Source organism: Bidens hawaiensis, unplaced genomic scaffold (assembly GCF_021521415.1).
Source record: "Bidens hawaiensis isolate Kalapana, Puna unplaced genomic scaffold, B.hawaiensis_p1.1 tig00026838_1, whole genome shotgun sequence".
In the NCBI taxonomy this organism is placed as follows: Eukaryota; Viridiplantae; Streptophyta; class Magnoliopsida; order Asterales; family Asteraceae; genus Bidens; species Bidens hawaiensis.
In genome coordinates, this window is record NW_027494320.1 from 275,244 (window position 1) to 303,215 (window position 27,972).

Genomic DNA, 27,972 nt, shown 5'->3' on the forward strand with positions numbered 1-27,972 from the left:
AGCCTAGTAGGTCCTATCAAGGTATGCATGAACATGTGACAACACTCGGCATTGTTCCATCTTTCTATGGTAGCTGTTCTCGTGAACATCTAAAGATGATATTCAGGATCCTTTGTTCTGTCATTAGTTTTTATATCGGTTGGCATTTTGATCTTTGTTTGGAACTCACAATTTGCTATTTGTTTAGAAAAGCACGAAAAGGTTGAAGGCTTGCAAGGTTGATAAGGTTCCAAGTGTGTTAAGTCACCTGCACTGGTGGTGACAATACTTCGAGCTTGAGTTACCACCGCTGGCTCGTGGCAAGGAAGCCTTGGGGAGCTTGCCATTGTGAGCTTCCCAACCATGGTTGGCCGTATTGAGACATCATCAGTGCAGCCATCTGAGGTTATGTCATGTTTGGTAGCATGAGACCCGGTTGTAGGTAAGCTTGAGGCATAGAGCATGCAACTCCTACCATTTATGAGGCGACCATGCTTCCTACCAGAGGTAAGGACATCAGGAATTCTACCAAATAAGTAGTTGCTCGGGGAGGTACTGTAGCAGGTGAGCTTTGGAAAAGCTACTCTAAGGTATATTATCCCGTTCCTGTGGGAGTTATGGGTGAAGCTGTTAAGCTTACTCTTTCCCAGGGGGAGTTCATGTTCTCACCTGGTGAGCTTCCAAGTCCTTGAGTGTTTCTTCTCGACGAAGAAGGTGTAGTCGTGCTTGGTGGACTGGGCATTGGCGAAAGTATAACCTCAGGTTCCTCAGTATAATCTAACTTTACTCTCACCCCTTTGGCTCGTTCTTTTTTAGCATAGTTGTTCATTAGCTCCCTGAGCTAGATGAAGTTTCGTTTAACACCCTCCGACGTCATATCTATTCTTTCAACGGGGAGTAAGAAATCACTCCGTGGAGAGCAAACTCCACTTCTCGATAAAGATGGTGTTTGGAACTGGAATGATTGTCGTGACAACATGACCACAGACCTGCTCGTTTCCGGTGAACTACAACCGATGTTATCCTCCGACAAGAAGTTATTTTCCGGATGATCATCGTTCGAATGAATACTTTGATTAGGATTACTCTTTTTAGCAATAAGAGAACAATACTTGAGAACAATGGAGCTAAAACTACCGGAATCGTTTTTCTAAGTAGCGCTAGCCCCACGGTGGGTGCCACTTGTTGCTACAACATATATATCCAACAACAACAATATAGCGATTCAAGAGTATGTGCCTAGCCAGAGCTTCCCAATCCTACTAAGAATCAAAGAAAACACGACCGGTTAGTCTCACCATAGGAGGGGCCTCCTACGATCAACCTCCGGCGTGAGAATCAGTGATATTATACAATAAAGAGATTGTAGGAGTATGAAAAGAAAATAGAATGAATGAGAATTAGAATTCCTTTGGTAAAATGTTCATTTTATAGGCAGTCCGAAGCTTCTTTGGGGGAAGCTTAAGCTTCTTAAGGGGAAAATGTCAGCTCTTATTTCAGCTTGTGCAGACTGGGTGCATGCCATTTCAGTGCAACATTTGTCTAGTCCTTTTGTTGCTTTTACTTTATGGCAGACACTAGCTTTACGTCAGTGACTTATTTGTTTTTTACTGTAGCAAGAGCTTCCTGGTCAACTTAGGAATCTTGTTTGGCAAGTTTCCAGCTTCCCTATCTGGCAACTTATGTTTGCTGCTCCTTTATTCCTTAGCTTCTCCAGCTTGTGAGTGGGCAGGGGTACCCACGTCATCATAATCAAATGACACTTCGTTGCAACAAGTGAATAATGATTATTCGTTTTAAGAATGATTGAGAATAATACGTGGATATATTACAAATGTTGTCTTTCTATTAAGGCGAATAGGTTCGGGTTATTTGAACTGTTGATGTTTAAATGTCTAAGCAAAACCTGACCCTAATAACAATTTGTAAATCGGTTTTTGTACATTCATGTAACAGGTTTGTTTAAGTGAACAGTGATGTGCGAAAATATATATATAAATAAAACACGAATCGCAACTAAGCTTTAAAAAAAACCAAACAACCTATCCTAGTTCACACAAACGGCAAGTGTACCGGTCGCGTATAGCAAAGATCAGGAAAGTCCGGATATCGAACTCGAAGACACGTGAGAACGGCTCAGATTATAAACCCTAATCCAAGTCCTACCTTAAAATATTTAATTGACTTTATTATTATTTTTTATATTTTATTTTATACTAATTTAAACTAGCTTAACTTAACGAAACTAACAGAAAAACTTAACGGTACTAAGGGAGCTCTCAAATATGATGAAGGGGAACCACCTAGGTAAGGTATCTTAACGACTATCAACGACGCTCGGGTGACAACGAACACATAAAACCGGGTTTTAAAGATGATCTCACTAGACAATAATAAGGGAAAATAGGTCCCCACAGTCAGTTTTACTAAAGACCCCTAAAAAGGTCTAGAAAAGAGGATAAAGCACGGTTGATTTTCTAAGTACCTAATTGATTTATTACTTGGTCCGTATCAAAATCACAAATTCCACTAAGGATCGTAATCCTAACAAACCTAGGGAAAAAGGGGTAATTCAATATTAAAGATTAAATAACTTGACTTACAAATTAACCTAATCAACGGCTAGGAAACCGCACGTGGTCTCGCAACGGCTAACTAAATCGACTAGACCAAAAAGATAAACCAACTCCTAATGTCTTGGTCCAATTAAAAGGAGATGCACTATTGAGATAAACAACTTTAACCAATCAAACCCTATGGTGACGTCTACCGCAAATAACCAAAAACACCAAGTAATTAGTCTAACATGCAATCCTAAACCAAACACAAACTAATTCATGTAAAGATAAAATCACATGGGGTTTTAATTAATATAATATTGAACAACTCAATAGCGATCATAGAATAAAATCATAATAATATGAACTTGACACTAGAAAATCAATTATATGTTCGTTACTCGACCCAAAACAATCGTCAACACATCGTCAATCAACCAAACTTAGGTAGTTCTAATAAGTTTAGCTACTCATATTCAATGACAAACAATAAAATAATAATATGCAAATCATGTTGTCAATCTCTAAAAATAATAAGAACATAAACTTGAAACAATAATGACTCCAAACCGTCTCTTGTTTCGTTTCTTGCATCTCAATTCAAAACAGCCGGCACTCAAGAAATAAATAATAATAATAATAATAATAATAATAATAATAATAATAATGCCTTGAACTTCTCTGATCTCTCCCGAGAATTAAAAAGTATTCTGCCGAACAAAAACCTTTTTGTGGTTTGTTTCTTCCAATAACCTCTCAACCAAGAATTTATATATATATATATATATATATATATATATATATATATATCAAAACCCTATCCCAGCCTCTTTATCTTTTTTATCTCTGCGGCTCCTCTTCACCGTAATAATAATAACTCTCCTTTTATATTAACTTTAGGGGGTGTTTGGTAGAGGGATTTGATTGGGGAGAAATTGAATTAGAAATATTTCTTTTGTTTGTTTTCCACTTTTCATTTCTATTTCTCTTTCTATTTCTCTAAAACTAGAGAATTCCATTTCTCTTTAAAACAAAGAGAAATCAATTTCTCAGCAGCCTCCTCATAGCATGTCACCACCTCGTCTCCGGCCACCACCTCGTCTCCGGCCGCCACCTCGTCTCCAAGTCTGCAACCGCCACCTCGTCTCCAAGTCTGCAACCACCACCCCGTCTCCGCCGTTTGCAGTGGTGAACACAGAGATGGTAACCGGTTGATTGTGGTCGCAGGTGGGTGACAGTGGTGGTGGAAATAGGCGGTGGTTGCAGGTGGCTTCTGATTATCATCCTCATCATCGCCACCACAACCACCACCACAAAATCTCCAAAGAGGCAGTGATGACAGATCTGAGCCTCCTTTTTCTATATCTTATGTTCCAAAAATTTGAATCTTTTTAATTTCTTGTGTACTGTGGTTGAAGAAGGGGATTTGGTGGCGGCAGCCGGTGGTGGTGGGCTGTGGTTGAAGAAAGGGTTGTGGTGGTGGTGTTGGTGGTGTGGGGCTGTGGTGGTGGGGCTGTGATGGTGGTGCTGGTGGTGGTGGGGCTGCGGTGGTGAGTGGTGTCAGGTTGGGTGGAGGTGGGGTTGGGTATGGTAGAGTTCTCTGTTTATTTTCTCGTGTACCAAATAAGAGAAATGATTCTCATTCTCCATACCAATTATCTTTCTCTACAATTCCATTTCCATTTCTATTTCTATTTTCTCTCCATTTCCATTCTCTGTACCAAACACCCCCTTAGTTTCTTGTTTCCAAAGACTCATCACCGACACCCTTTGTTTTGGTATAGGGTTTTTTTTATATTTCTTTAGTCCAATCAAGCAAATGGGTTTAAATATTTAATTCGTGGGCCTTCTCAATATCATATTTTTCTTGTTTTCTCTTGTAGGTTTAACGAGCCATGAATTCTATTAAATCATTGTGACATGCTTTCTTTTATAATACATGCATCCAAGCTCACAACCATATGCTAGCACTACAAAGCAAAGATAATAATATAACGTTATGCTCCATACATTATTATATCTTAACATGTGAGTAAAATATGTTTTATTTTAAAAACTTGTCACAAATGTTACGTTGGCCAAACCATTTTTTTGTAAAGTTAGTCATATATAAATGGTTCGATAGTTCACTTGCCGATAACGAATTTAGCAATGCTAGATTGTTTTAACTCGTTTTTTCTTGAAACCTTAAAATCAAAATATGAACCACAAACGTGTAGAATTAAATAAATAACGGCTAAAAATTAACTCAAATTGTAGGAAATATTAATAGTAAAATATGTATATTCTAGAGCACATCAAACAGGAATATTCTATCCAACCAACATATGACTTGTTACGGAGAGTAGTATCTTCTCTTCAACATTGTATACTTTTAAGTTACTATCTTTGTAAGACCAAGCGCGTACTTGGCAGTTTCTCCTAGCATTTTGGTCCAAAATCCGATTGTCAGCGTCAACGGATGCGAGTGCCGACATGGCACATCAATTTGAAGAAATTAACCTTCGACTCCAAGGTATACAAGACCTTGGAGTTCAGTGTCTTCAAGTCAATAGGGAGGTCGCCAATGTCTTTAAAGTGAGGCAAATGGACATAGATCTCGAGGATTTAAAGAACGGGCTATTCGAAGACGACCCGAAATATTTTAAATATACAAACTTTAGTTTTTTATTTTAATGTAATTTTTATTTTTAATTTTAATTTATTTTTTAGTTTTAATTTTAATGTAGTTTTTTTAATTGAATGTAGTTTTTTTTATTTTAATGTAATTTTATTTTTTTAAAGAAATATTATATGTATTGTCTTAATTAAAAGAATTAGAAATGCTAAAAAAGAAAAAAAAATGATTGGGTAATGATTGCTTAAGAGTTTTGAGAAGAGTTTCGACTGCAACCATTTTTTACAAAATGTTGACCGGAGCATCACATGGCGTAAAATGTTTAAGGGTGTCTAGCTTTAACTACGCATGGTCTAATTGTGAACAATTTATGAAAACATCATATTGTCTCTTGAATTGATTCATAGTAAACAATATATCATTTAAAACAGATTTAATGAAAAAATCTCATTACGAGGTTAAAGTATGGGCTGAGGTTTGAAACGTGAAATTATGTAAATTAGGGATCGGTTCATGTTAATCGGCCAATGTTATTAGGGTCCAAGATGCTTGAAAGTCTAACCGAAACCCAAAGCTCTTAATATTTGTTTTAATCAGTTTCCGGGTATTTGAGTACAACATCAATAATTGTCGCCACTAGCCAGCTTATCAAAATAAATAATAAATAAATAAAAAGGCTAGCGGGTAAGCCTACGTTTATACAATTTTTTTCTATAACCTAATTAATTTAATTGCCACTCCATTTTAGCCAAAAACATAGATTTTAGAACACCCCCCCCCCCCCCCCGGCTATGGGCGCTTAAATGGGGGCAGCTTTGAGCGCGGAGGGAGGAACACCGCAGTGGGGTGCGGAAGGTGGGGGCGTGGTCACAACGATGAGCGCGGAAGAGTGAAAATTGTCGGGGCATTCCTCCTTCAACGACTATATGGCCGTTGTTTTTTTTTTAAATCAATTTAACCATTTTCTATATAAATTCAAACCATTTTCCATTTTTACTCAAACAACTCTCAAATTTTCACACTATCATTTCACTCTAAAACTCTTAAATTTTCACAAACATGAATCCGAGCTCAAACCCAAACCCAAATCCGAACATAAGCTCGAGCTCAAACCCGAACCCATGGGATCCGGCTCAAATGTGGTGGGCTAGTTTGCTCTCAACTAACAATGACTCTAATAACCCTTTCCATGCCAACCAACATCGATCCGTAATGACTCCACCCATGCAACCGTTTACCACCGTTATGTTCTTTCGACCGCCAATGTCGTATATGTCTTCGCAAGTACTCGAAACCCAAATACCCGAAACTCAAATACCCCAAACCCAAACACCTGAAACCCAAATACCCGAACCGCAAGTTCGTCGTAATGAAGTCACAAAGAAAAGAATCTTGCTGATGGTCAAACAATTAACGAAAAAGCTGAAAGACAAAAGTGGGAAGCGAATGAGAAATTGGCGTTGGCGCATGCATGGATTGACTCATCCGAAGACTCAATTCAAGGTAGCTTATAAAAATATTAATATATATTTCATGTTTTATTATTTTTTTGACTAATACTAAGCTTTTATATGTATCAAAGGTGATGATAAACATACCCCTGAGTTTTGAGAAGAAATGTATACTAAGTTCTTTGCTACAATGGGTCGAGGTTTCTACCACGTGAATGATTCTGCCTATAACAAATGGAAGGTAATACACACAAAAATAACCAACTTCACCAACGTTCACACCCGTGTTACAAACAGTGGGAGAAAAAGAGGCATGAGCGATGCCAACGTGATGGAGGCTTGCTTAAAACAATACAAGGCTGTTTATTATGCAGATTTTAATATTATGGAAATTGGGAGACAATGCACAAGCTTGCCAAAGTGGCATCTGGTCCCGACATCATCACCGCGACCATCCAAACAGTTAAAGACAACGTCTACATCGGCTAATCAATCGTCGTCTCAAGCCATGTCGGATGGTTGTTTTCAATTTAATCTAAACGAGTTTGATCACGAATTTGTTTTTGATGAATCAGATGAGTTACCACGTCCAGTAGGAAGAGATAAAGTGAAGGCGGTGGCTAGAGGTGGAGGATATTCGTCCAGAACGACATCCTCGATGAGTTCCGAAGTGAGCTCGCGTTTTGACAACTTGGAGCTTAAACTAAACAAGATTGTCAATGCTAAAAAACACTCAAATGATTAACTCACGAGAATGCATGAAGAAAGAGAAGTGATGCATGCGGAATACAAAGTGATGCACGAAGACAGAAGAAAAAGTTTACTTGGAGCGGCACCGCGAAAAGATTCTGAGCTCCTCGCAAAGGATCTATCGCATCTAATTCGGTCACGCGGGTGTTTTTTGAGGAAAAAAAAGCAAGGATAATGGCCAAACATGCAAACGAGGACGGCGAATATTAGTTATATTTTGGTTAATTTAAGTTGTTATGTTTTCATTGTTTTATTTGTATGTTTTTTAATTTTTATTTAAATTTCAATTTTAGTATTATTATATTATTATTTAGTTTCATTTATATTGTGTTTTTTACCACAATAAATAAATAAATAAAATGCGTAAAGCCCATCATTATGAAAATATGTTGGGGCTTCAAAGCTCTTAGTACCCACATAACGCTGACATGACACAGGTTGTGAAGGGGTTTTGATGCTCCCCGTCATTCAGAATAGTCTTTAGAATTAGTATATATTATTAATTTATCATTAAATTATGTATGCCCTTTTGACTTTGTAAAAGTGTATTTTAATTAATTGTATGGAGTTGCATGAGCTTTGACATTGTAAAGAAAGATGACAGATAGACAGACAGACCAAGTAAAACCATTGAAGAATCTTTGTTTCTACACCTAACAATTTGACTCCTTCATACTCAACCCATCTTCCTTGCACGATCCAATCTTCATCTTCAACTACTTTTCCGAATAACTTTATTAATATTTATATATCATCAAATTGCAATCCAATCCAATCCAATCATGGCTGCACCAGGAACCGTAGCTGGCCGGAAACTAGTGGTTATCGGTGGTGGAATCGCCGGCTCCTACATTGCTAAATCTCTACAATTTCACTCCAATCTAACCCTCATTGATCCGTACGTACGTTTCCTTAATTCTTACTCATCTTTTCCTTAATAGAGGTGCACACAGAAAGAAACAGGTTTGGAACCGTAGGGTCGGGTCCGGTTTTTAATTCTCATCATTGAAATTGATAACGCCGAACCAAACTGGTTTTCCAAAAACCAACCAAAATCTAATCCAAGCCGGTCAGGGCCGTCTTTGAGTTTTTAGTGTCCAAAAGAATATTAAAAATGGACCCTTGTTTAAATAATCTTTTATATAAAGGTTGGTTTTTTTTTATTAATATTAAAATTGATTGCTTGAGTGGGTAAAGTCTTGTGGGCTCAACTGTAACTCATTTAAAGACTATCATTTAAGTTTTTTACATAAACACATATATAAAATTTTCTATTTGAAAATTTCAGGTCGGAATGGGCCCCAAGCGGTTGCCCATCCCCGCCACACCTGAAACTAGTCAAGAAACAGGTTTGTACTTAACCCAGTTTTGACTTTTTGTTGACCAACCCGAACACTTTGGAACCTGTTTGAGCACCTCAACGCTAACTTTCTGTATCGTGTGTTATTATTACACGAAATTGATGGAATCTAAGAGCGTAATAGTGAATAAACAGGAAGGAATATATGGAGATTCCATGGGCAAGTTTAAGAGGGATGGTGGAACCGAGTTTTGCAGAGAGATCTTTGATCCAGCATAAAGACTATTTAACGGGATCGCGTCTGATCGTGTCGGATGCTGTTGATATACGTGAATCTGAAGTGCTAACATCTGAGGGAAGATTAGTGCCTTATGATTATCTTGTTATTGCTACCGGTCATGGTGATCCACTACCGAAAAGTAGAGCTGAGAGACTTAAACAATATCAAGCAGGTATAACCAGTTACTTGATCATGTTATTCAAGATTGATAAACGATAATTAACGAACAACTTAGAAATAACGACTTATATTATAACTGTTAGGATCAAAATTCTCAACTAAGCTCACACAATGTGCACACCAATAGAACAGTAAACAACATATCTAATCTTTTGAACAGATTAGTATCACATTAATTGATTTCATACTGAATTATAAGTCAATTAGTGTTATCAAGGTAAATTAGCAGCGCAAATTAACAAGCCACTGACGGTTTCATATGGAAGTACAATTTTGCATTAATTATAACCAAAAGATTACATTCTATTGCTCTCCCTCAACCTTAGCTCATCATTCACCGATACATGACACCTTAGAGGAATGCCACAAATATCACTTACGCGTTTTACATGCATTGATTTCAAAAGCGTGCCCTATGCGTTTTGAACCCAAAAGCTGATGTGTGATGCACGAAGCATGCCCATCGTGTATGCGAGGCGTTCTTTAGTAAACAAAGAAACAAAATACTAAAAAGTTATGTACATATAATATTCTCAAACCCGTTGATCAAAACTTTGTTCAATTAGATTTGAAAAAATCAGACCCATTTTTTGTTTTAAAAAGCGAGAAGAGCACAAAAGCGAAAGGTTCTAAAACTGATGAACAAAACCACACTACTTTTTGTACACGAGTCACAAGGTGGTTACATAGTTTCTTTTATATACCTTATAGTTTTTTAGCATGTAGCGATGCGTTCTCATCACCATATCGTGTGGTGCGCGCATTATGCGCTCCTGATGCACGCATTTTAAAACCAAGATGATTGGTTGTGGATGAAAGAAGTCCATAGTTAAATGTGTAAGAGTGTGAGCAAATAAGTAATTCATGACGTATAAATTGTAACTCAGGCAACCTAAAACAAATCTGCAAGCTCCTTGTGGGCAAAACAAACAATAACAATATGTTACTTGATATTATGTTTGAAACTGATTTATGTCTTGTTATAATAACAGAAAATGAAAAAATCAAAGCTGCTCAATCAATCCTAATCGTTGGAGGCGGGCCTACAGGAGTAGAACTTGCAGGCGAAATCGCAGTTGAATTTCCAGAAAAGAAGATAACATTGGTGCACAGTGGGTACCGGTTGCTTGAATTTATTGGACCCAAAGCTTCCAAGAAAACTTTAGACTGGCTAAAATCCAAACATGTTGAAGTGAAACTGGAGCAAAGTGTGAATTTGGAGGATGTGGCAGAAGGAAGTCAGGTGTATAGAACTTTATCCGGTGAAATAATAAGAGCAGATTGCCATATCGTGTGCACCGGTAAACCATTGGCTTCATCATGGCTAAAGAACACCATTTTAAGAGAGAGTTTAGATGATAATGGGAGTTTAGTTGTTGATGAATATTTGCGAGTTAAAGGTCGCAAGAATATCTTTGCCATAGGAGATATTACAAACATTAAGGTAAGTTTGGGTTCACATTTTACCATCTCTGCTTAACACGCACAAAAGATAAGTTATTACAAAATGCTATAAATAAGCTCGGATTGTTTTGTATCATAACAGGAAATGAAGCAAGGTCATTTGGCTAAAAAGCAAGCATCAACTGCAGCCAAAAACTTAAAATTGGTGATGAGTGGAGGAAATGAAAGCAAGATGATAAGTTACAAGGTGAGGTCATCAACTGAAGCCATTGTTTCCCTTGGAAGGCATGATGCTGTGGCTCAATTTCATCTTACTACTATGATTGGCTTAGTCCCTGGGTTAATTAAATCCAAAGACTTATTTGTTGGGAAAACAAGAAGGGAATTGGATGTTGATTCTTATGTTCTTCATTGATCTTCATGGTGTCTCTCTTTCTTTGTGGCTTTGAAGATGGTATGGTTGTTGATCGGGCATCAATTATTTGTGTAATTATATATATACTCATTTGTTAAATTTTATTGTTCATATTGACCTTGTCTAAGAACTTGAAGCGTAAAAGTATGCAATAACCTTACAAAAGTGGTAAGGTGATAAACACTTCATTCCCCTTTAGTAGCAAATACATCGGGTTTAAATCTTGCTTTCACTGGCTTCCTGCCAGTGCAAGCTATGATATACATGATCATGTTGGTTGACATTGTATTCATGAGGTGTAACATTCGTCATTTTCGATCTTTTTTGTATTTGTATTTGTATCAAAACCCGACCCGATTTGTAAACCAAATCTTTCACTAATATAAAATGTTGGATTTTTATGTTTCATAATTATCTCTTACCTTTTGGATTTGTTACTAGATTGTATTATTTAAACCTTTTTTTAAAAAAAAAACACATGCAAGTATTGATATAAAACAAGGAAAACAAGTTTGACTCTTTCCCTATATAAACAACCCCGTCCTCTTCATTTTTCTTTGCTCATTCATCTTCTCTCTCCCAAATAAAGTTCATATCTCTAACCTCTAAGGTTCTTAATAATCAAGCAATAACCTTCTTTAATTCTTGTTTGTTACTTATTAATTCATATCTTGTGGCACAACATATATATAATATGCACCCCTTGTTTCCTTCGGCTTTCATCTTCTTCGGGAGGTGATATGCTACAAGGCAAGACTACATGGAGAACTCTTTGTAGTTCTTGTTTATACTATTTTCCTTTAATGCTTTCCTAGTCTTGTTCATATTATAAATAGTTTAGCTAATTCATGTTTAAAGAGTTTCATGGTAATGGTTATGAAGTCACTAGTCTCGATTTTATCCCGAGATTAGACCCGAATCAAGACCGAACCAAGACCAAACTCTTGTTTACTAGTCTTGTTTATACTATTTCCCTTTAATGCTTTTGTTTATATTGTAAGTAGTTTAGTTTTAATTCATGTTTAAAGAGTTCCATGGTGTTGGGTATGAAGTCACTAGTCTCGGTTTCATCCCGAGATTAGACCCGAATCAAGACCGAACCAAGACCGAACTTTTGTTTACTAGCTTTTGTTTTAAATAGTTTTGTTTACTAGTTTTGTTTAAAATAGTTAAATAAACATGTTTATGAAAGATTTGAACCTTGTAACTTCTAAAACCATTTTGATAGTTTTATGGTATTTGGGTTTGTGGCAACCATCGTCGGTATCATTCCGAGTCAAGGACCGAACCAAAATCGAACTAAACCAAGTTCACTTGCCTAAGACACACAAGTGTGTTTTTGGCCATCGAAACTCATCTTTTCTTCAAGAATGTATTTTAAACTAATTTTAAGTATTTTATCAACTTACTTGGTGTGTCGGTATCCAACTTGATCTTATAACAAGCTTGGACCGGTGATACCAAATACACACTTAACGGACGTTAAGGTTCTTCATAATAGAACTATATACTTGGTTAAGTCTTACGATTTTATTGAGTTATCTCAAAACATTTTGGAAAGTTAACTTTGAGTTTAGTTAATTATCTAGACCCAAGTTAACAAATCCGAACACTCGATTGAAACCTTGTTTTGGTGTTCATATACCCAAAGGGTCTTGCATTAGTGCATTATAACCCACATAAGTTACTTAACATAGGTTGAGTAATAATTATAAATGAAATACCAAGACCCGGTTTCGAGTAAACTTATTTTTTAGAACATGTCTTTAATTTCCCAAGTATTTACATTTTTAAACCATAAACTTTATTTATTTACTTTACTTGTCATATTTTATTTTAAACCCTTCCAAGACTACCTACTAACTTAAGACCCGTTTAATCTAGGTCTTGCTCGTTAAACCCGATCTCCGATTATTCACGAATCAATCTTTCAAGTTACTTAGTTAACGTGAGTACATTTCATCCCCCGTTTTCACTTTTATCTTTTGGGGGTAACATGCATACTTATTCAAACAAAAATGATTTATATTATACTCATTTCTCAAACCACAAACTTTAGGGTATATGATGCTAGAATACTTGCTCTATTGTGTGTTATATGTCTCATATGCTTTACGTGCGCGAGTGTTTATTTTTATGTTGTTGTTGAGCCTCATTAAGTATGATCATACGCTCCCCTAACTACTTAGCCTTGTGTTAGTAGAATAGGGCCTCATTATCCAAGTATGTCGGTATTCTTACTGATTAGAAAGGATCCTCATTTACATATGTTTTATATACCATGATTGATGCTTTTATTTATAGTCTCATATACGTTTGTGGATTTCGCTCATATTATATATACTCAAAACTATGAAATTGCTCACCAACATACATGTTGACAAATGTTATTTTATGCATGTTACAAGTTTGATTATTACTTGAGTTGGAGTTTGAAGACATCATTCTATTTTGATATCGCTAGGTTATTAGAAGAATGAACAATATCTATTTCTTATGTTTTGATGTTATTTGTATGAACAATATGTGTTACTTTGGTGATTGAATGAAATTAATGAGTTGATTAAATATTGTCACTTTAATAGTGTCTTGTGTTCTTGGCCAATCCGTTTCACCCCGGCATGTTCCGCCGCCTTTGGTCGGGGTGTTACATGAGGTTACATGAGTTTTCCATGTTCTCATGCTTAAGAAAACGTAACAACGCTATAGATGAAACACTAAGCAAACCCTTGTAACATCTCTTAAATGAATTTAATTCAGTTTCGTATAGCACTAGGGCTATGAATTTCTCACACAAATATAACATGAGATTCATGAGTTTGTAGCCTAGATGAATTTAAGTCAGTTTCGTGCCAGTGTATGATACGTTTACATATTTGCCCATTCTTATAAACTGATTGGGTGTTTCATGTCAAAACATAAAAACTACTTGAATATTAAGTCTCAAATTATGATTTGAAGGGCAAGTGATTGCCATTTTAGGGTAAATTTGTAATTTTGGAATACTGGTGGAAAAAAAAAGATATATTAGAACTATTTGGTTTAAAGTTGACGGTTTCTTTCCTCGTCAATCCGTGAGTTGCAAGTCAATGTTCCAGTTGTGACAACATAAGTATTAAGATTCATGTCAAAGCGTTCATATCGTTTCTATTCGCATTCCCGGGTGACTAGGGTTGTTCACGTGTCGAGCCAGGGTGGGTTCGAGCTTGAAATTAAACGTGGTAGCTCAGCTAAACTCTAGTTCGAACTTGAAATTTGAAGTTAAACGAGCCAACGATCGCCATGACATGAGCCGAGCTTGGAACGGGTTTGGCTTGGTTATAAAAATGAGGCAACTTGGCTCAGGTTGTTTCAAATCAAGGTTTTTAACTAGTTTATTCGAGCTTTTATCCAACGAGCCACAAGCTATAAATTATGGTCGAACTTTATACAAGCTACGCCTAACTCACCAAGTGTAGGACAACCCTACATGTGAACAGTTTGGTTTGTATACTTTGTAAAAACAGACATTTCTGTTTAGTTTGCATGTATTTAATTAAATAAAAAAAGAAAGAAAATAACCATACTGAACCAAACTGAATAGTTGGATTTTTACTTTAAATTTTAAGTAATTTATAAGCATTTAATAATTAACTAGTCATTAAGTAACAAAAAGATTTAGCCCAAAGTTGTAAACAGATTCATTATTTTGAACCAGTTTTTTTTTTTGCCTAATGATTTCAAATCCAGAGTGAAACCAAACCTAAACCAAAAAAAGAGCCCAAACTGAACGATATCCATTAAAACTCATAAACCGAACTTTCGGTTTTTGGTTCAGTTGGAGCCCAAAACCAACCAATGCACGTCCCTTCCGTACATAACACATACAATATTGAACTGGCCTGATCCGATCGAACCGGGCTTTGAAAAAAATCCTTGTAAAATTTAAGGGGGAAAGGTAAAATGTCTAACTTTAGTGAAGCTTATTCCAACCCTTGTAACATCTCTTACAGGCACATGATAGATATATTTTTATTTTTCTCACAAAACACAGCACCATACTAACTAAAGAAGATTTAGAAAACATAAGCACCAACCCTATCGCGAGGAATCAGACGCAGTTCTGAACCATGTTTAAGGAAAACATTTCCTGTCAAAACCAAATTAAATCATATCACAATCACAAACACACTGCTTCAACTGTATACTCAAATCAAATGACAAAAAAAGGTTACGGTCAAGTGGTGTTTACAGTTTGGTTCGACGGGTTTTGATAAAATTATCTGTCAAACCGCTTACTATGGTTTAGAAGTTTGAGGGTTCGGTTCAGACAGTTTGAACTGATTTTTTTTCCAAAATCTAAATCATTATGTATATATTACATATACATAATTACATATTCCAGGAATGAAAATGTAAATACATAAAAAAGGCTAGACGGCTGGTTTCAAGTACAAAATCGTCAGCCAAACTGGTTAACAACCAAAAATGAAGCGAACTGTATAGAATATGTATTTTGTGGCTACTAAACAAAATATTTTGATATTGAAATTGGTTTGTATTTAGAATAGATTTTTAGTTGAAATTTAGAAATAATCTTTAACCCATATGGGTGTTTCTGCATGTTTTCTAAAAAACCTAACAACTTGGCAAACAAATGAAAAATGGAAAGAGGAAAAAGGAACATTTTAATATACCTGCACTTTGCTGAGGGTTGATTCCAACACCATCTGTAAAGCAAAAACATTTTGGAGTTAGTATTTCCGGACAATGTTCATACCTTTGAAATCAATACTGGTATGAAGGATGCACACATCACACAACTAAAAGTTAAAGGTTCATTATTAGCATACATTTATAAATGAACTACAAATCCATTATTCATGTTTCTGAGTGTAAAAATCAATCAGTCCACAGAGTAATTAATAATTTGAAGATATGACAAGAAACAATTGCAGTTGAATAGATCATGAATCATGAATGTAACAACGAGGACAAGAAGATATATTTGTCCTACTATATCTGTGAAATTTTTTATTTGTGTTTTGATTTGCACTTTCAAATTAATCACATCTACTCATTCAGCAATCAGCATACCTAACACTAGTATTTAATGATAAAAAAGAGAGATTTACTTGGATCAAGTTGTCAATCAATAATCAAATTACATAACAAAATCAAGCACAAAGGTACCTACCGTTGGTGATGATAGCACTAGTTTGGGGAGGAACTTTGAATTCTTCAGCAGCAAACTTAAGCACAGCAGTAAACGGAGCTCCTTCTGGAACACTAAACCTACATATTACAATTCAAGAAATCATATTATTTTGAATAAAAAAAACAAACAAACCCTAGAAATTGATTACGTACACTTTGAACGGTAGCTTCGGATCGGAGGTTAGAGTAACCTTGAACGAAACCTTCCCGCCGGTTGCCATCGTCAGATCGGAGCTGTAATGGAATTATTATTATTATTATTATTATTATTATTATTATTATTATTATTATTATTATGTTGCACCACTAGTCAATCAACAAACTATTTATTTATATTTTTTGCGTACGTTTCAAGCCGGGTCCGGGTGTAGATGATGATGGCTGGCTGGGTGGGCCACTTCAAAACTAAGCCTAACTAAAACCGTCTCGCTTAATTTGAGCTTGAGCTTGAGCTTGAGCTTAAACCGTTTGGGTCTTGGGTGTTCAAGACTAGTCTAACTTAAACCGGTTGATTTTTTTTTCTTTTCGCTCAAAACATATTTAGAAAAAAAAAGATACCGGGTTCATTTTGAATTGTATCATAACTATAAATAATTGAAAGTGTTTCAAGCTCTCACATCGCATGCCTCCATTTGAAAATAAAGCCGTCTCATTGATTGTTACTTTTTAATTTTTCAATTCATGAATTTTGTTTCGTGTAAAGATTGTTAATTTGGGTGACAAAAATCACAACGATTACAATAATTATTATTATTAGATAACTAAATTTTCACCCGGCATGTTGCGTCGGGGCAATTAGTAAAACCTCAACGTTGAAACCCGGGTGTTGGTAAAACCCGAGCGTTACGTCGGTGAGTTGATACGAATTCAATTAGTATTGTTTACGTTCTTTACGATATAGACACCACTGGTAAAACCTTAGCGTCCAATATATATATATATATATATATATATATATATATATATATATATATCGTCAAATTAAGATATAAAAAATAAATTATTTAAAATGACATTTCCTTGGTCAGTAAACCCGGGGTGGTGGTAAAACCCAAGAATTGTCACTCCGGGCATTGAGGCGGCAACTGGATAGGAATTCGGTCGGTTGGCTATGTACGTTACGGGAACAGAGCTAAAAGGGAAAAAATTATACAAAAATTGGGTTGACTAGTGTTGTGGTGTCGGTCGATAAACTCGGGCATTGGAAAACCGACCATTGTCGATCCCGGACGTTAAGTCTATGCGAATTGGGTCGGTTTTCGTCATTGTAACAAAACGAAAACAAAAAAACAAAAAAAATTGTGTAGACAAGTATGATGCCGCCAAGTGGCCCAATAACGACTTAGTGGCATCAAGATTGTAATTATTATTATTATTAGATAATATGTAGTTCTAAACTAAGAACTTATTGCATGTTATCAAAAGATTTTTTCTGGTTAGCGCTCTGTTTGTTTGCTTATTTATAGGATAACTAAATGAACAAAAAATTCATTTAGTAGAGGATAAGTTTTATAGTTTGATTGAAATCAACATAACAGGAAGATTTAAGGCATTTGTCAAATTGTTTTAAAAATGAATTTATGATGACTAATAGTGTAGTATCTTTTACCAACCATTAGGGTTGTAAGCGAACCGGATGTCTGGTCGTCCGTTCGGCAAGAAGTTCGTTTATGTTCGTCCGTTTAATAAACGAACCGGACATGGACAAAAGAATTTCGTTCGGTAAGCTTAACGGATGAACAAAGACAAGGGCCAAATCCGTTCGATAGTGTTCGTGAACGTCCGGTAACGTTTGTCCGATTACGTCCGGTAACGTCTGTCCGGTATCGTAAGTGTTTAGATATATCCATAATTGTAATTTCAAATTTGTAGGTGAAGTTGTTTAGATTTATGTTTGGTATTAATATGTAACCGTTTATATTTGTCCATTAGTGTATGTTATCCATTAAGTTCACATGTTCGTTTGTCCATTAATGTCCATTAGTGTATGTTTGTCTATTATTGGCCGTTAATGTCCGTTTACAATATTAACGGATGGACATGGACGGACACATACAAACTCAATTTCTTAATGGACGGATACGAACATGAATTTTCATTCGGTAGAGTGTTGGTGAACCGTTCGTTTATTCGTTAAAAGCTTAATGGACGGGCACGGACATCCTCTCGTTCAGTCCGGTTCGGTCCGTGTGCAACCCTACCAACCATTAATAAAGATAATTTTTTTTTCAATGTTTAGATATTTTAAGGAATGTAGCGTTACTTTTTAATTTGTAACAAGTATTCCTACCCCGCATTGCCGGGAGATCATATGAATAGTCAACGATATAGACAGTTTTTGAAGCCATCACGACGCTACCACCACCAACGGTTCTGAATCAAAGACCGGGAATGATAGCCGCCTCAACTATCATCATAGACCTTTTAAAACAAACCGAGTCAAAGTGGCCCGTAAAAACTCATATCATCATAAACACAAAACTTTACTTCATACCAATTACTAAATTGGCCACTTTGAGCACATCAATCTTTTCATGTTTGAAACCAAAAGGGCAAACAAACCCTTCCCCTAGCACCTTCTGCCAATCAATAAAATTGACTACAGAAATAATAAAGTCAAACCGCAAATGCACCACAACCAATAGCAAATATGAATCCAGAAACAGAACAACCTTTATTCTTTAAAGTATTCTTTGAAGTTGATAGTGTAAGATTAAATATATTTTATATATTTATTTATATGGTCATCATTATTATTTATATAATAATAGATCAAAATAATTAATTATATCTTATTATATATTAGCTTAGCAATTGTTGATAGGCCATGTTACTTTTAATAGCCAATAAAGGGTTTCCCCTTGGGTGTATATATAGAGATAATAAATTAACATCATAACCTAATCTCACACACATAAGAAAATCATGTGTCTCCTCTCTCTTCTAAACCGGGTTCCTCTCAAGAACCCTAACCATCCTTAACTATACATCCTAAAGGGGAACTCGACCAAGCTGACAACCATGTCGTCTCCATCCTTTTCTGCTGCGGTTACTACTCTCCATGCTGTAACAGGTTCATAGGTTTCCTTTTATTCATATTTTCTATTACTTATATTAAGAACTGATCAACATGTGGCATCAGAGTGGTGTTGATTAATCAGTTCTTAATGTTTTCCCTAAACCCGGAATTAAAATCGAAAAACATGAATTTTGATTAAAACCCTAATTTTTTTTTGGTTTTCATGTTTTGTTAAGAAAACTGGTTATAATTATTAAAATCTATATTTAAAACTCTTTAAATATTTATTGAAGCCATTTACTTGATCTAATAATTCCTTTTGTTTGTCATTATTGATTACGTAGAGAAAAAAAAAGTAACAGAAAACATGTGAAACCATATCATTTAATGGTTTATGGGTTGTTTCAAACCCATAACATATAATTTCGAAATTGTATATTAAAATAAACTAGTGGTCCATCCCGCGCGTTGCGACGGATCAACCATGTTTAACAACTTACATTAAAGTAGAAGATAATTACCATATATTTATGTTATTGTTTGCAACTTTGCATAGTTACAAAGAATTGTTGTTGGTATGATGGTATGGACCTATTAGTGTCATAATTACAAAAGAGTGACATTGTTCTAGATGCTATTTAACAAAAGAATTACAGTAGGATTCTCTGCTAGTCTTCCATCCGTTCCTTCACGTGCATAAGATTTATTTTCTTGTTATCTGCCTGTGTATCTGCAATTGGAAGTGATTATTTGTAAGTGCGTCTGTAATTGGATCATCGAAGAAAGAACGCTGCATTTGTGTCTGATGTATCATTGAAGATGGTCATGTTAACGCAATACCTGTTGGAAAAACAGTTCATTAAACGTAATATGTCCGTGTAATGCAATACCAACAAATTCAGTTGGACATCATGAGAATCACACCGCTACAGTTTTAAATATGAAGCTGCTTTTGAATCAGTGGCGTAGCCAGAAAATTTTTTCTTCAGGTTCGAAAAGTTTCGAGGGGCGAACGACCGATTGTCTATCACTTAAGTTTGGGTTTTCAACGGGTTCGATGTTAAAATTTCTACGGTTGCGATCTCAAAATACATGAATATATAACACTAAAAAATATTTTGTACGGGTTCGGCCGAACCCGTTCCCCAAAAGCTACCTACGCCCCTATTTTTAATGCCTGCAAAAAATATTTTCAAGAACATGGTTTTAAGAAAAGTTGGTTGGGTGGACGAGGTAAAGGGCCATTATCAGTATGGGTTGAAACGGGCAGAGTTGTGTTGACCCTTTTAACACTTCTTATCTGTTTTCTAAGTCTATGTAAGCTTCAAAAAGCACACAATATACAATTAGAAGATGGTTAACAGCTAGCTCAATGAGTTGTCGTGCCAGTCACGTACCAAAGTGATTAAATTCTTTATAATTTTGTCATTTACATGTCATTTTCTGCATTTTTGTGCCTAACTCAGTTTCAATTTTATAGAAAACATTAGTAGATCTATTGATTGTTACTGTAATTTAGTAAGTAGGATCCTGAAAGCACAGGAATCATCCAAATAAATGAGTGGATCATGTGGTAAAGGGAGTGTAAATGTTTCACTTTTAAGTGTGTTAAGACACTATCAAAGAGCATATAGTCTATGTTATCTGGACATCTTGTTCATATGCTGAGTAAATAATGATTTTACCTCACAATATACAAAGAAAATCATAAAAAAACATTTAATCTAAATATTAATATTAAACATCAAATACTCTTGAAACCCATAAGCAACTATATTCTTTAGTTTATAACAAACTTCAATGTCAATATTTACACACAAGTCTCCTTAAAAACTGCTTGGTGATTCAATGAGAACATTACAAAAACATTTAGAGATAACTATAGGAGCATCTAATTGCAGTGTGTTCTCTAGATACCAAAAGTCAGATGTTAATCCCAAACTGCAACAAATTAACTTGACTTCTAAGAATATGGGAATGATGAGAAATTTACTTGCAATCCAAAATATTATATCAACGTCTCGTAACTCAATAACAGCGAGAGGATTTCTACACAGATTGATCTTTTTGCTCTAGTACTGTGCAATAATCTGAAACGAAACAGTTGAAAACCTCAAAAAAATTAGATCAAAATAATTAAAATTTTTCAATGAATTGCATACCTGCTGTTAAATTTCCCAAATGACTTTCCAAAATTTCAGGTGAAATTCCATCAAGACCAACCGCACGAACCACCACCTGTAACAAATATCATTATTCACAATAAAAACCTGAATATACAATAATAGATTGCGATACACATATCCGAACACACTTATGTGTGTTTTTTGCAGCCCCAGTTGTTGATCATTAGCACCTTGTTTTACTGCCTTTGGAGCTGCAGTTACATAAGTTGATTTACATATATCAACAACACACATACACTCGAGATACATCTAATTACAAGATACAAATCCATATTAACCGTAATACTAAAACTCAAATCTAATGGAAACCAAATTTTATAAAGTAGACCAAGTTAATAAGCTTGTATATAGTATAGACAAATACTTAATACAGACTTGTATGTATAGCTGGAATTTGGGGGTTTCGATCAGTAGGGTTTGGAGTTGAAATCTGAAAATTACAAAATACGTTCAATGGAAGTGCAACATGAAAATGAAGAAAGAGGCATAAGATACCTGAAACCCTTGAATGGAAGGAAGGAAGAAAGAAACGTATAGGTTTAGGGTTGAGTACGGTGACAGTGTAACCGATTTCAAATCGTGAAGCATGATAAAAGACGAGAGTTCTTGCTACCAAATTACTGAGAATGATGGTGGTAAGGCGGCAAGGGCCAGGAAGCGTGGGTTGGTGAAGAAAAAAAGGTAGGTGACACGTGTTCTAACTGTTAATGCTTCAAACACTTGTACTATTCGCGTGAAAAACTGTAGCGCTAAAACAGTAACAAATGTGAGATACCAGGCACTTCATATTGTATTATTTATATTATATACTACTTAGGTTACAAAACAGAGCGATGTGTTTTCTGACCTTTTGTTCCTTCATCATTGCATATAGTTGGATTATTCAATATCACATAACATACGTTGGTTTAAAATCTAGATTAAAATTTATTAATGATTATTAGGGAAATATTTTTTTAAATCTTAGATAACTTAGAAGTTTTAATATTTTCTTAAAAGATTTGAATCCCTTTAAAATAGGAAGCAAATATAATTGTTAATCATTAAAAAGATTTAAACCAAATCTTATCATTATTAATTTAGTTAATAAAGATCATGGATTAGTCTACGGGTTTTCAAGTCAGTGTATGGGTTTCTAACTAGTTTACCGACCATAAACCATAAACCTCAGAAACCCGTAAACCCATTAAGATTCTCGAAAACTCAAAATTTTTTGGAAACTCAATTTTCCAAGAACTAAATTTTTCGAGAACTCTAATGATTTGCTATTAACTAAATAGTTTTGTAAATTGTTAAATATTATATATATATATATATACATTTACAAATCTAAGAAGGCTTAACTTGAATGAACTTTTGATGTATCACTTCTGCCCAAATGTGATATGTTACATTTTTATCTAGCAAAACTAGCTCGTGCATAATTAAAATAGTTGTCTCACTTCTGCCCAAAGGTGATGTTACAATTGTTTTGCACACATACTTAAATAAAATTTAATTATGCCCAAAGGTGATTTATTTTTTTGTTTAAGTAGAACTTTTAATTATAGTCTATTAGTTTGATGTTAATAATAGACATATCACATCTTCAATAATATTTAATGATCCTCACATTAATGATCCTTCATTAATCTAATGATCATAAATTTTAATCTGTATTATGTTAATATTTCATAATATTGCTCACTATAACATTCTTCTATAAATAACGATCTCATCCAAATCATCCACTCTAATATTAAAACATAATATAAGTTTTATATCATAAAGAGTTTCAATAACATTTAGCTCTTCTCAGTTTTAATTATCCCTTAAGACATGATATGACCATCCTACTGCTCTTTCTAATAACAATCATTCCATTGAAGATCGGAGCATAAACAATAGAATGAGTCAATCATAATATCTCTTAAGATAATGATAATCAAGAACCTATATAAATAAATGCTATCACTAGAGTTATTCTAGATTTAGTTTTTCCTAAGACTAATCAAAATAACTCTTAAGATTCATGCACTCCTTAAAAGTTCTAACTATAATGTTAAATGGCATTACTGAATACATCATAATGTACTATACCATGACCCATAAAGTTAAGGGCTCACATATGGAAATAAGTACACCTTTCTAATGCTTTACATATTAAAATTTAACATTATTACAATTTATTGCCTTAAATATCAACTATAACACCCATAAGTACAAATGGAAAATGAGTATGTTGATTAGCAACACATGCAAAAGAAAAGAATATGGCAGTGAAACATAAGATGTTATTCAACTTACCACCATTAAAACCTTAAAGAGGATAATTCTAAGGTTCATAGACAAAATACAAGTATTACTTCCAGCTTTAAGTTCTCTAAGGAGAAGTCTCGTTGTAAAAATATGTCATTATATTAGGCATAAGTAACAAGGCTATCCATAATTCAAAAGAATATCTGGCTAAAACAATAGTCGTATATTAATGATATTTAAGTCTACTAATCCTAATATTTCAATTAATACATGATAGGTTGAGTCTAGTTCTATAAGTTTCTTTACAGATATCAACAAATAACTAACATGAGTGTTGGCGACAAAATTTAAATGTTAAGGCTATTATAACCATGAAAACTGTCTTCTAATTACGTTTTATGATACCTTAAATATTCTGGAGATTAATCAGAATTTAGTATCAATACTTAAGCTACATTATGACAATTGTGAGGTTTGCATAGCCAACATAAAGTCACTCTTACCTTAAACTCTCATATTATTTGTTATCAATATCTTGATTGAAACATTTATAAAATAGAATTAGATGATACTACATACTTTCCCAACTTTTGTTATCATGCAAATAAGAATTTAACAAAAGACAAATGAGACTTATAAAATTCATCCATTAAAACCAAATTTCATGAGAAATCATGACATGGTTTATGAGGGTGATTTTTCATCTAATCTCATTCTTGGTAATTTTAATCATGTGTTAGATGCCCTAAACATTACTTGGCTTAATGAATAAGTATGGGTCCACCATAAGTTATATTTTATTGACATTCGTGGAACTTATTCAAAACGGAATATTCAGACATAATTCTTTTATCATTTAAAAGGCTATTTACTTTTATCTAATCTGACTTCTATGGTCCATGGTTTTAAAGAGATTCATTCATATATACCTAATACGATTTCTTCTAAATATGTCCCTAAGTTTATTATGACATCTAGAGGTTAATGAAATCAAATCAAGTCTAACATATATATGACAAATTACCACATCACGTACATCGTTGAAACTCCTTATGTAGTTTTTCTAGAGATATTAAAGATCAGTGGGAGCCTTAAATGTCTCAATCATAACTTACAAGATTTGCAAGAGGTGGGGGAGTGATAACTTGATATTATCTCAATTACACCTCTTGTACAAGACACTGCTCCATTACAACATTATTTCATCAAAACTTATCTCTTTAGAATTTACTACTACTACTACTCTTACAAAAGTTTCATTGTTGCTTAAACGTGGGCAAATTCAGATTTCTTACTAAACTAATCCTCACCAAGAGAAACTGCAACAACTTAACTTGTTTCTCTGTTAGAATCTATTGGTCTTTAAATAATTATCCTAAGCATGCTAATTTCCTAAAGGTTTCTAAGGTCTGTTGGATCAGTAAAAGTCCTTATAATGACTTGTTAAAAGTACAAGAGGCGAGGGGAAGAGAGTCATTAAATTTTACTCCAAATTTAACTCCAGTTACACCTCTTGTACACCATACTGCACCAACTCTTACACACTTAGAATACTGAAAATGATAGCAACCTAACCAAGAGCTGATCCATAAAACCGAGACTTTTATAATTACCCAATAATCAACTTAGGAGGCCATCTAGGTTTTAAAACCTACTGAAATCGATAATTATGTAACCTCCCTAACTAAAGTTGTAATGGATGTTGGAAAGTTTATGATCCTACCCCTTCTAATTAAATCATTAGCATCAATCAATCCTCTGAATGGAATAAGCTATTATTAGCAAATTAAACTAAACTTCATAAGTCAGAATAGCGTTTGAGATTTTGTTGAAACACTTAAGGGTGTTCATAACTAATTTAAATCCTAACACAAACGTTAAGACACAAAGAAGTATGATTGATTGTTAAAGGTTATATGCAAAAGGGAATAAATCATCAAAGAATCTTATAACCTATATTACAAAAGTTTTCTTTGAGGATCATCATTGTTCAAGTAGCTTATAATAGTTAAGAGCTACATTAGATGAACATTAAAACAACTTTCCCTAACAACTGACTTACATATTTACATGTTCATAAAATAACCTGAAAGTTCTAAACTGAAGGTCAAAGAACACTTTATATGTAATTCAATAAAATCCATGTATGAGTTAATTCATACATCATAATGTGATGAAATATGCAACAATTATTTTTATCAAAAACCAAGTGGATTAATGTACCTACCTCAAGATGAGTGGGAGCAACTAAAAACAAACTTGTCCTTATATAGATGACATTCTTCTGACAAGTATATGTTACATAAGTCAAAACATTGTTCGTACATACTTTGATATAATAGATCTCAGAGATATCCCTTACATAATAGATATCATAACATTATGAGATAGACCCAAAGGGACGTTAGTTTGTTCTATAAGTTTTACCTTAAATGGGTCCTTACACATGTAACAAACAATATTGCTCTATTTAGAGGATAATAGGATCATTGAGATTATTACCTTATGCTTCATTAAGTAGAAGCCTTATGTAGGTTCAAGTCTATACTCGTTTTAGATATTACTCAAAATTGCAACACACTAGATATGTCTAGATTAATGTGAAGCATCTAAAAGAGTATTAAAACATCTTTAAAAGAAACGAAAGACCATAATTTAAAATAAGAAGTGAGAATTCAAACCGCTAGATTACTCTAAACTTTGTTGTATTCAAAGATAACATAATGTAATTTTCAGGATATATTCTCATGTCAGCAGATAAATCTATCTCGTGGATGTCACACCCTCGAAATCCACTAACGGAGTTTTACCGTCAGAGGGTGTGAACTAACAGGATCGGAATCATTAGTTATAATCAAACACCAAAAATAAAGTTTTCAAACAACCAAGACATCAAGTCTTAAGTAAAAATGCGGAAGCGTAAATCGTAAACCAAAACAGTTGCACCACACAGGACGACTTAAAAACACAAGTTGTCAAGACAGAAATTAAAAGCAGTTTTTAAAACAATGATGTTTAGCGAATGCATGTCTTAAACCGCGCGCCCGCCTCGGCTATCTGAGAATAACATACTAAAAGTGTCAACACAGGGTTGGTGAGTTCACAAGTTTATATAAATAAAGCGTTTGCGTTTTCGTTTACGTTTTGCGTTTGCGTTTGCGTTACCAGATAGTGTTAAGTCAATTTATATATCAATAGGTAGCTAACCTATCAACAAGTATTACTAAGTGTTCGACACCGAAGATGACTGTTTATCAATTGCCTTGCCACCATGTCAACCACGACCATGGTAATGTGTTAGCCAAAATTACACCCACTCGACCTACAGTCGAGTTTAGAGTTGGGTGGGGTTTGTCAAACCCAGTAGTACTACTCAACAGTGACTCACTATTATCCAAATATTAACCGGTTCGATGTTATGAAGGACTTTGGTTGGTTTGTTTGCCACTTAGCCTTACAAGTGATATATAAAAACTAAACAAAATCTACAGTGTTGGAGTATGTTATCTCCCCCAAATAAAAGCGTTTAAAAAGAGTAAAAAGGGGACGTGAAACTCACTGTTTGCGAAGATAACCAAAAAGATCCGAGAAAAAGGTGTGCGTCACAGAAAATCCTCACTAGTGTTCTAAAAACAAAAACGAGATTTTCTAAGTATTTAAACTACGAGTGAGTCCCTAGACTCATCACATACAAATTATGTACGAGATGCGTTTCGTGTTTCGTTTGTGAAATAAGTGCGACTCGACAAACACGTTGGTGATACGTTACATGTGTGAACAACTACTTAAGTGTCAAGTATTAACATTGTACATTACTAGCAATTATCCCCCACAAGGGCAATTTGGTCAAAACATAGCAAACATCGATCGGTTATGCACTTTTCATGACAATTTAAATAATACAGCAGCTAAATTATCCATGCAGATTTTCACTCGACAAGATTACTCTTATTAATAAATTCTAACAAGTCAAATAAATCACCAAAAATCATCAGAGAAGCACACGTGAGTTAGGTTTCTAAACCTACTTTTATTATATTTTTATCATATATGGTTTTATCACAAAGTTCAAAACATCATAGCAAACACACAACAATCATTATCATGCGCAATAGAATGTTATTTGTTATTTCTGTTAAATAAAAAATCCAATTAATGCAAGACCAATTGGGTTAGGTTCCTAACTCAATTTATTTTCTTCCAGAAGTGGAACCAACCCATTTGGTCTTGTAGTTTATGAGATATCTTAGTCGCAAAATAGCCTAACAGAAGGTCTCCCAAATCAGCCTTGCACAACAGTTTTGTAAAATAATAAAAACAAACTTTTATACGTCCAAAAATTACAAACTCGGACTTCTCAAAAACTAGACTCGACCTAGTATATTATAGAATCAACAAT

General features: G+C 34.5%; 2 protein-coding genes across 2 annotated transcripts; one reads left to right on the plus strand and one right to left on the minus strand.

Moving 5' to 3' along the window:
- Positions 1–8,102: 8,102 nt before the first annotated feature.
- On the plus strand, positions 8,103–10,953 carry LOC143574098 (uncharacterized). Its single transcript, XM_077058813.1, has 4 exons — positions 8,103–8,253; positions 8,851–9,107; positions 10,108–10,559; positions 10,662–10,953. Exons 1-4 carry the CDS (start codon positions 8,138–8,140, stop codon positions 10,932–10,934), a joined length of 1,098 nt encoding a protein of 365 aa, XP_076914928.1. The 5' UTR covers positions 8,103–8,137; the 3' UTR covers positions 10,935–10,953.
- Positions 10,954–14,805: 3,852 nt separating this feature from the next.
- LOC143574099 (ubiquitin-fold modifier 1) lies at positions 14,806–16,394 on the minus strand. Its single transcript, XM_077058814.1, has 4 exons — positions 16,284–16,394; positions 16,111–16,208; positions 15,611–15,643; positions 14,806–15,063 (listed from the first exon to the last, which is right to left on the minus strand). Exons 1-4 carry the CDS (start codon positions 16,349–16,351, stop codon positions 14,990–14,992), a joined length of 273 nt encoding a protein of 90 aa, XP_076914929.1. The 5' UTR covers positions 16,352–16,394; the 3' UTR covers positions 14,806–14,989.
- Between the last annotated feature and the right edge of the window lie 11,578 nt (positions 16,395–27,972).